At 42.0% G+C, this 10,293-nt stretch overlaps 1 protein-coding gene across 1 annotated transcript in view; it reads right to left on the bottom strand.

Moving 5' to 3' along the window:
- Positions 1-5,619: 5,619 nt before the first annotated feature.
- The window catches only part of slc35g2b (solute carrier family 35 member G2b), a 24,503-nt gene continuing 19,829 nt past the window's right edge, over positions 5,620-10,293 (bottom strand). Inside the window, exon 2 of the mRNA XM_029755083.1 lies at positions 5,620-6,998. Within this exon, the coding sequence (XP_029610943.1) occupies positions 5,694-6,974 (1,281 nt within the window). The 5' untranslated portion in view covers positions 6,975-6,998 and the 3' untranslated portion in view covers positions 5,620-5,693. The remainder of the gene's footprint in view (positions 6,999-10,293) is intronic.

The following is a 10,293-nucleotide window of genomic DNA, read 5'->3' as shown; positions in this document are numbered from 1 at the left end:
TACTGGAAGACTGTAGATGTACCTGTTAGGTACTGGAGGACTGTACCTGTTAGATACTGGAGGACTGTAGATGTTCCTGTTAGATACTGGAGGACTGTACCTGTTAGAAACTGGAGGACTGTACCTGTTAGATACTGGAGGACTGTAGATGTACCTGTTAGATACTGGAGGACTGTACCTGTTAGATACTGGAGGACTGTACCTGTTAGATACTAGAGGACTGTACCTGTTAGATACTGGAGGACTGTAGATGTACCTGTTAGATACTGGAGGACTGTAGATGTACCTGTTAGATACTGGAGGACTGTAGATGTTCCTGTTAGATACTGGAGGACTGTAGATGTACCTGTTAGATACTGGAGGACTGTGATGTATCTGTTAGATACTGGAGGACTGTAGATGTTCCTGTTAGATACTGGAGGACTGTACCTGTTAGATACTGGAGGACTGTAGATGTTCCTGTTAGATACTGGAGGACTGTACCTGTTAGATACTGGAGGACTGTGATGTATCTGTTAGATACTGGAGGACTGTACCTGTTAGATACTGGAGGACTGTACCCGTTAGATACTGGAGGACTGTACCTGTTAGATACTGGAGGACTGTACATGTACCTGTTAGATACTGGAGGACAGTAGATGTTCCTGTTAGATACTGGAGGACTATAGATGTACCTGTTAGATACTGGAGGACTGTACATGTTCCTGTTAGATACTGGAGGACTGTACCTGTTAGATACTGGAGGACTGTAGATGTTCCTGTTAGATACTGGAGGACTGTAGATGTACCTGTTAGATACTGGAGGACTGTAGATGTACCTGTTAGATACTGGAGGACTGTAGATGTTCCTGTTAGATACTGGAGGACTGTACATGTTCCTGTTAGATACTGGAGGACTGTAGATGTTCCTGTTAGATACTGGAGGACTGTACATGTTCCTGTTAGATACTGGAGGACTGTACCTGTTAGATACTGGAGGACTGTACATGTTCCTGTTAGATACTGGAGGACTGTACTTGTTAGATACTGGAGGACTGTAGATGTACCTGTTAGATACTGGAGGACTGTAGATGTACCTGTTAGATACTGGAGGACTGTACATGTTAGATACTGGAGGACTGTAGATGTACCTGTTAGATACTGGAGGACTGTACATGTACCTGTTAGATACTGGAGGACTGTAGATGTTCCTGTTAGATACTGGAGGACTGTAGATGTACCTGTTAGATACTGGAGGACTGTACCTGTTAGATACTGGAGGACTGTAGATGTTCCTGTTAGATACTGGAGGACTGTACCTGTTGTATACTGGAGGACTGTACCTGTTAGATACTGGAGGACTGTACCTGTTAGATACTGGAGGACTGTAGATGTACCTGTTAGATACTGGAGGACTGTAGATGTACCTGTTAGATGTACCTGTTTAGAACTGGAGGACTGTAGATGTCTGTTTAGATACTGGAGGACTGTACATGTACCTGTTAGATACTGGAGGACTGTACCTGTTAGATACTGGAGGACTGTACCTGTTAGATACTGGAGGACTGTACATGTACCTGTTAGATACTGGAGGACTGTAGATGTTCCTGTTAGATACTGGAGGACTGTAGATGTTCCTGTTAGATACTGGAGGACTGTAGATGTTCCTGTTAGATACTGGAGGACTGTACATGTACCTGTTAGATACTGGAAGGACTGTAGATGTACCTGTTAGATACTGGAGGACTGTAGATGTACCTGTTAGATACTGGAGGACTGTAAGATGTTACCTGTTAGATACTGGAGGACTGTACATGTACCTGTTAGATACTGGAGACTGTAGATGTACCTGTTAGATACTGGAGGACTGTAGATGTTCCTGTTAGATACTGGAGGAATGTAACATGTCCTGTTAGATATGGAGGACTGTTAGATGGAGACTGTAGATGTACCTGTTAGATACTGGAGGACTGTAGATGTACCTGTTGATACTGGAGGACTGTAGATGTTCCTGTAGATACTGAGGACTGTACATGTTCCTGTTAGATACTGGAGGACTGTAGATGTTCCTGTTAGATACTGGAGGACTGTACATGTTCCTGTTAGATACTGGAGGACTGTACCTGTTAGATTCTGGAGGACTGTACATGTTCCTGTTAGATACTGGAGGACTGTACTTGTTAGATACTGGAGGACTGTAGATGTACCTGTTAGATACTGGAGGACTGTAGATGTACCTGTTAGATACTGGAGGACTGTACATGTTAGATACTGGAGGACTGTAGATGTACCTGTTAGATACTGGAGGACTGTACATGTACCTGTTAGATACTGGAGGACTGTAGATGTTCCTGTTAGATACTGGAGGACTGTAGATGTACCTGTTAGATACTGGAGGACTGTACCTGTTAGATACTGGAGGACTGTATGTTCCTGTTAGATACTGGAGGACTGTACCTGTTATATACTGGAGGACTGTACCTGTTAGATACTGGAGGACTGTACCTGTTAGATACTGGAGGACTGTAGATGTACCTGTTAGATACTGGAGGACTGTAGATGTACCTGTTAGATACTGGAGGACTGTAGATGTTCCTGTTAGATACTGGAGGACTGTACATGTACCTGTTAGATACTGGAGGACTGTACCTGTTAGATACTGGAGGACTGTACCTGTTAGATACTGGAGGACTGTAGATGTTCCTGTTAGATACTGGAGGACTGTAGATGTACCTGTTAGATACTGGAGGACTGTAGATGTTCCTGTTAGATACTGGAGGACTGTAGATGTTCCTGTTAGATACTGGAGGACTGTAGATGTACCTGTTAGATACTGGAGGACTGTAGATGTTCCTGTTAGATACTGGAGGACTGTACATGTACCTGTTAGATACTGGAGGACTGTAGATGTACCTGTTAGATACTGGAGGACTGTAGATGTACCTGTTAGATACTGGAGGACTGTAGATGTACCTGTTAGATACTGGAGGACTGTACCTGTTAGATACTGGAGGACTGTACATGTACCTGTTAGATACTGGAGGACTGTAGATGTTCCTGTTAGATACTGGAGGACTGTACATGTACCTGTTAGATACTGGAGGACTGTACCTGTTAGATACTCGAGGACTGTACCTGTACCTGTTAGATACTGGAGGACTGTACATGTACCTGTTAGATACTGGAGGACTGTAGATGTACCTGTTAGATACTGGAGGACAGTAGATGTTCCTGTTAGAAACTGGAGGACTGTAGATGTACCTGTTAGATACTGGAGGACTGTAGATGTTCCTGTTATATACTGGAGGACTGTACATGTACCTGTTAGATACTGGAGGACTGTAGATGTACCTGTTAGATACTGGAGGACAGTAGATGTTCCTGTTAGATACTGGAGGACTGTAGATGTTCCTGTTAGATACTGGAGGACTGTAGATGTACCTGGTAGATACTGGAGGACTGTACATGTTCCTGTTAGATTCTGGAGGACTGTAGATGTTCCTGTTAGATACTGGAGGACTGTACATGTATCTGTTAGATACTGGAGGACTGTAGATGTACCTGTTAGATACTGGAGGACTGTACCTGTTAGATACTGGAGGACTGTACCTGTTAGATACTGGAGGACTGTAGATGTACCTGTTAGATACTGGAGGACTGTAGATGTTCCTGTTAGATACTGGAGGACTGTACATGTACCTGTTAGATACTGGAGGACTGTAGATGTACCTGTTAGATACTGGAGGACTGTAGATGTTCCTGTTAGATACTGGAGGACTGGAGATGTTCCTGTTAGATACTGGAGGACTGTAGATGTACCTGTTAGATACCGGAGGCGCTGTAGATGCGTTGGGGCATCCTGGGATGTGCTTGTGGATGTTATTGATTTAGCGAGTTAGCCAGCCCATTAGCTCCCTGCTAATTCAGTTATCTCCATGCTAACAGACAAATCACAAATGTACAACTATCAACATACTGTTATCCTGCATATCTAATGTGCTTCCTTGTGTCTGTCATCAGAATAAACACCAATCACCTGGGACCAGTCCTTTGTTTAAAAACACAACGCAGAGTTACGAAGTATGATCACGTTACACTGGTACCTTAAATTAACTTTTGTTAATCAGATAGCCAAGCAGTGTCGCCCTGAATATTTTATATACTCTAACAAAAATATACTCTAACAAAAATCTACTCTAATAAAAAATATACTCTAATAAAAAATATACTCTAACAAAAATATACTCTAACAAAAATATACTCTAACAAAAATATACTCTAATAAAAAATATACTCTAACAAAAATATACTCTAACAAAAATATACTCTAAAAAAAATATACTCGAACAAAAAATATACTCTAACAAAAAATATACTCAACCAAAAATATACTCTAACAAAAAATATACTCTAACAAAAAATATACTTTAACCAAAAATATACTCTAACAAAAATATACTCTAACAAAAATATACTCTAACAAAAAATATACTCTAACAAAAAATATACTCAACCAAAAATATACTCTAACAAAAATATACTCTAACAAAAATATACTCTAACAAAAAATATACTCTAACAAAAAATATACTCTAACAAAAAATATACTCAAACAAAAATGTACTCTAACAAAAATATACTCTAACAAAAATATACTCTAACAAAAATATACTCTATACTGTAGCTGTTAAGTTGCCGCATTAGATTAACGTGCAGAATGTGTCATGTGATCAACACGTGGGTTCTGCTGACACTCTTCTTTATCGCCGTTGACATGAAATCAAAAGCTACCGGAAACAAATCGTTTCACATCCTGTCTTTATTTCACAGACAAATAGAACTTTAGCAAAGACATTACACAGTTGGCACTCCTCCAAGTCAACGAACAATACAAAATAAATATGTGAAGATTTCAACAGACATTCTTCAAATTGTACATGTAACCGGGCAACATTTAGAGAGAGAGACAGAGAGACAGAGAGAGGGGGAGAGAGAGAGACACAGGGAGAGGTGGAGAGAGAGAGAGAGACAGAGGAAGAGAGAGGGGGAGAGAGACAGAGAGAGGTGGAGAGAGAGAGACAGAGAGAGAGAGAGACAGAGAGAGAGAGACAGAGACAGACAGAGAGAGAGAGACAGAGACAGACACAGAGAGAGCGAGAGAGAGAGACATATGTTTCATAAGATGAGGGACAGTGTTTGACAGACCAACTAACCTGCACATGTCCTCTATGCTTATTGTTATTGAGAGAGAGAGAGGTCTCTATTCTTTTGCATCTTTTGTGAGTTCATTGTAAATACAAGCCATATGTATGTTTATTTATTTTCCCTTTTGTACTATTTGCACATCATTACAACACTTTATATAGACATATATGACATTTGAAATGTTTTTATTCTTTTGGAACTTTTGTGAGGGTAATGTTTACTTTTCATTTTTATTGTTTATTTCACTTTTGTATATTATCTATTTGGCAATGTAAACATAAGTCTCCCATGCTAACAAAGCCCTTTGAATTGAATTGAATTGAGAGGAGAGACAGAGAGAGAGAGAGAAAGAGAGAGAGAGAGAAAGACAGCGAGAGACAGAGAGAGAGAGAGAGAGACAGAGAGGAGAGAGACAGAGAGAGAGAGAGAGAGAGAGAGAGAGGAGAGAGAGAGAGACAGCGAGAGAGACAGGGAGAGAGAGAGAGAGAGAGAGAGAGAGAGTCCAGGCTCTATTTGATGGGTGAGTTCAGTATCTCCTGGTAGTCCTGCCGTACAGCCCGGCTGACCCTGTACAGCTTCACTCCCGTTAGAGTAAACACACTGGCCATGATGACCAGCCCCCCGATGACGTCGTAGACGGAGGGGACCATGCGCAGCACCATGAGCTGAAGCAACATGGCCACCACTATCTCCAGGTGCTGCACGGTGCTCACCAGGGCGGGGTGGAACTTGTTGAGGGCGTAGTAGACCCCCAGGAACGCCACAGTGGAACAGATACAGATCCCCGTGAGGTAACCCCACGTCTCCCCATCCAGGGGGATGATCGGCTCCTGCATAACGAACATGGTGGAGGCGCCCCACACAGTGCCCGTCCAGCCAAACGTGAACAGGGCTGTCCACATGCTGACGCGCTCCTTGATGGCCCGGTAGACGATCATGGACAGGGCGCCGGTGAGGCCGGCCATCACTGTCATGGTGTAGCCGAACGCCTCCTTCCAGAAGGTGAGGCGGGACTTCTCCTCGTCGGCCACATTGGGGATCATGACGAGACACAGGCCGAACACGCTGCCCACCACCGTCACCACGTCCGTGTAGCCCAGCCTCTCGTCTAACAACAGGAATGACATCACGCCGCTGAACACCGTGGTGGTTGCGCGCCACATGATGGTGCCGTTGCTGGGTGGCACGATGGCGAAGGCGGTGTAGGCACAGGTGATGGAGATGACGTTGCAGACACCGTAGAAGAAGAGCCGGACGCGGTACCCCTTCGGGCCGAAGGGTTCCTCTTGGTTATAAAACACCACCGTGATGGACAGGACCTGGATCACAGACCGGATGAAGATCAGCTCCAGGGACGGTACTTTGGAACGATCCGCCGCCAGCCGTGTGATCAGAGCAACGCAACCGTGAGCCACCGCTGCCCCGAACAACGCCATCCAGGTGACCCGGGACGCCAAGACGTTGGCCTCCCCGAAGCTAGCCAGCTGTCCCCCAACACCCTTGTCCCTGCTCGGGGGCTCCACACCTCCCCCTGCTGGCCCCTTCCCTCCTAGCGGCCTGGGGGTCTCTATGGTGCCAAAGAAAGTCATCCTACTTCTGTCTGTCACCAATCTCTTAGCAGGGCTGGCCTCTGCAAACGAACCAAAGTCCTCAAAGGAAGGAGCGTCGTCGTAACCCTCGTCTCCGGGTTGGGGGAAGTGGGTGGCGTATTTCACTGAGACGGAATTGGGATGAATCTTCACCCTCTTCTTGGATCCTCCATACTGCTGCTGGCCCCCAGATAGATCCATGTTCCTTCAGCAGATCAGAGAGCACTGGAGAAGGACAGAGGTCAGAGTTAGACATGATTACATTACTGACTGGTGGTAACATACTGGTGGTAATATACTGGTGGTAATATACTGGTGATAATATACTGGTGGTAATATACGGGTGGTAATATACTGGTGGTAATATACTGGTGGTAATATACTGGTGGTGGTAATATACTGACTGGTGGTAATATACTGGTGGGTAAATACTGGTGTTGATAATACTGGTGGTAATATACTGACTGGTGGTAATATACTGGTGGTAATATACTGGTGGTAATATAGTGACTGGTGGTAATATACTGGTGGTAATATACTGGTGGTAATATACTGGTGGTAATATACTGACTGGTGTTAATATACTGGTGGTAATATACTGGTGGTAATATACTGGTGGTAATATACTGGCTGGTGGTAATATACTGGTGGTAATATACTGGTGGTAATATACTGACTGGTGTTAATATACTGGTGGTAATATACTGGTTAATATACTGGTGGTAATATACTTGGTTATACTGACTGGTGGTAATATACTGACTGGTGGTAATATACTGGTGGTAATATACTGGTGGTAATATACTGGTGGTAATATACTGACTGGTGTTAATATACTGGTGGTAATATACTGGTGGTAATATACTGGTGGTAATATACTGACTGGTGGTAATATACTGACTGGTGGTAATATACTGGTGGTAATATACTGGTGGTAATATACTGACTGGTGGTAATATACTGGTGGTAATATACTGGTGGTAATATACTGGGGAATATACTGGTGGTAATATACTGGTGGTAATATACTGACTGGTGGTAATACTGACTGGTGGTAATATACTGGTGGTAATATACTGGTGGTAATATACTGGGGGTAATATACTGGTGGTAATATACTGGTGGTAATATACTGACTGGTGTTAATATACTGGTGGTAATATACTGGTGGTAATATACTGGTGGTAATATACTGGTGGTAATATACTGGTGGTAATATACTGGTGGTAATATACTGGTGGTAATATACTGACTGGTAATATACTGGTGGTAATATACTGGTGGTAATATACTGGTGGTAATATACTGACTGGTGGTAATATACTGGTGGTAATATACTGGTGGTAATATACTGGTGGTAATATACTGACTGGTGGTAATATACTGGTGGTAATATACTGGGGGTAATATACTGGTGGTAATATACTGGTGGTAATATAGTGGTGGTAATATACTGGTGGTAATATACTGGTGGTAATATACTGGGGGTAATATACTGGTGGTATTATACTGGGGGTAATATAGTGACTGGTGGTAATATACTGGTGGTAATATACTGGTGGTAATATACTGGTGGTAATATACTGACTGGTGGTAATATACTGACTGGTGGTAATATACTGGTGGTTATATACTGGTGGTAATATACTGGGGGTAATATACTGGTGGTATTATACTGGGGGTAATATACTGGTGGTAATATACTGGTGGTAATATACTGGGGGTAATATACTGGTGGTAATATACTGACTGGTGGTAATATACTGGGGTAATATACTGGTGGTAATATACTGGTGGTAATATACTGACTGGTGGTAATATACTGGTGGTAATATAGTGACTGGTGGTAATATACTGGTGGTAATATACTGGTGGTAATATACTGGTGGTAATATAGTGACTGGTGGTAATATACTGGTGGTAATATACTGGTGGTAATATACTGGTGGTAATATACTGACTGGTGGTAATATACTGGTGGTAATATACTGACTGGTGGTAATATACTGGTGGTAATATACTGGTGGTAATATACTGGTGGTAATATAGTGACTGGTGGTAATATACTGGTGGTAATATACTGGTGGTAATATACTGGTGGTAATATACTGGTGGTAATATACTGACTGGTGGTAATATACTGGTGGTATATACTGGTGTAATATACTGACTGGTGGTAATATACGACTGGTGGTAATATACTGACTGGTGTAATATCTGGTGGTAATTAGTGACTGTGGTAATATACTGACTGGTGGTAATATACTGGTGGTAATATACTGGTGTATAATATACTGGGTGGTAATTACTGACTGGTGGTAATATACTGGTGGTAATATACTGGTGGTTATATACTGACTGGTGGTAATATACTGGTGGTAATATACTGGTGGTAATATACTGGTGTTATATACTGGTGGTAATATACTGGTGGTAATATACTGGTGGTATATACTGGTGGTAATATACTGACTGGTGGTAATATACTGGTGGTAATATACTGTGGTAATATACTGGTGGTAATATACTGGTGGTATATACTGGTGGTAATATACTGACTGGTGGTAATATACTGACTGGTGGTAATATACTGGTGGTAATATACTGGTGGTAATATACTGGTGGTAATACTGGTGGTATATACTGGTGGTAATATACTGACTGGTGGTAATATACTGGTGGTAATATACTGGGGGTAATATACTGGTGGTAATATACTGGTGGTTATATAGTGACTGGTGGTAATATACTGACTGGTGGTAATATACTGGTGGTAATATACTGGTGGTAATATACTGGGGGTAATATACTGGTGGTAATATACTGGTGGTAATATACTGACTGGTGGTAATATACTGACTGGTGGTAATATACTGGTGGTAATATACTGGTGGTAATATACTGGTGGTAATATACTGGCTGGTGGTAATATACTGGTGGTAATATACTGGTGGTAATATAGTGACTGGTGGTAATATACTGGTGGTAATATACTGGTGGTAATACTGGTGGTAATATACTGACTGGTGTTAATATACTGGTGGTAATACTGGTGGTAATATACTGGTGGTAATATACTGGCTGGTGGTAATATACTGGTGGTAATATACTGGTGGTAATATACTGACTGGTGTTAATATACTGGTGGTAATATACTGGTGGTAATATACTGGTGGTAATATACTGCTGGTAATATACTGACTGGTGGTAATATACTGACTGGTGGTAATATACTGGTGGTAATATACTGGTGGTAATATACTGGTGGTAATATACTGACTGGTGTTAATATACTGGTGGTAATATACTGGTGGTAATATACTGGTGGTAATATACTGACTGGTGGTAATATACTGACTGGTGGTAATACTGGTGGTAATATACTGGTGGTAATATACTGACTGGTGGTAATATACTGGTGGTAATATACTGGTGGTAATATACTGGGGGTAATATACTGGTGGTAATATACTGGTGGTAATATACTGACTGGTGGTAATATACTGACTGGTGGTAATAC

This window comes from Salmo trutta, chromosome 6 (assembly GCF_901001165.1).
Source record: "Salmo trutta chromosome 6, fSalTru1.1, whole genome shotgun sequence".
In the NCBI taxonomy this organism is placed as follows: Eukaryota; Metazoa; Chordata; class Actinopteri; order Salmoniformes; family Salmonidae; genus Salmo; species Salmo trutta.
Note: the sequence above shows the minus strand (reverse complement) of the source record. Positions and strands in the feature narration are given on the sequence as shown.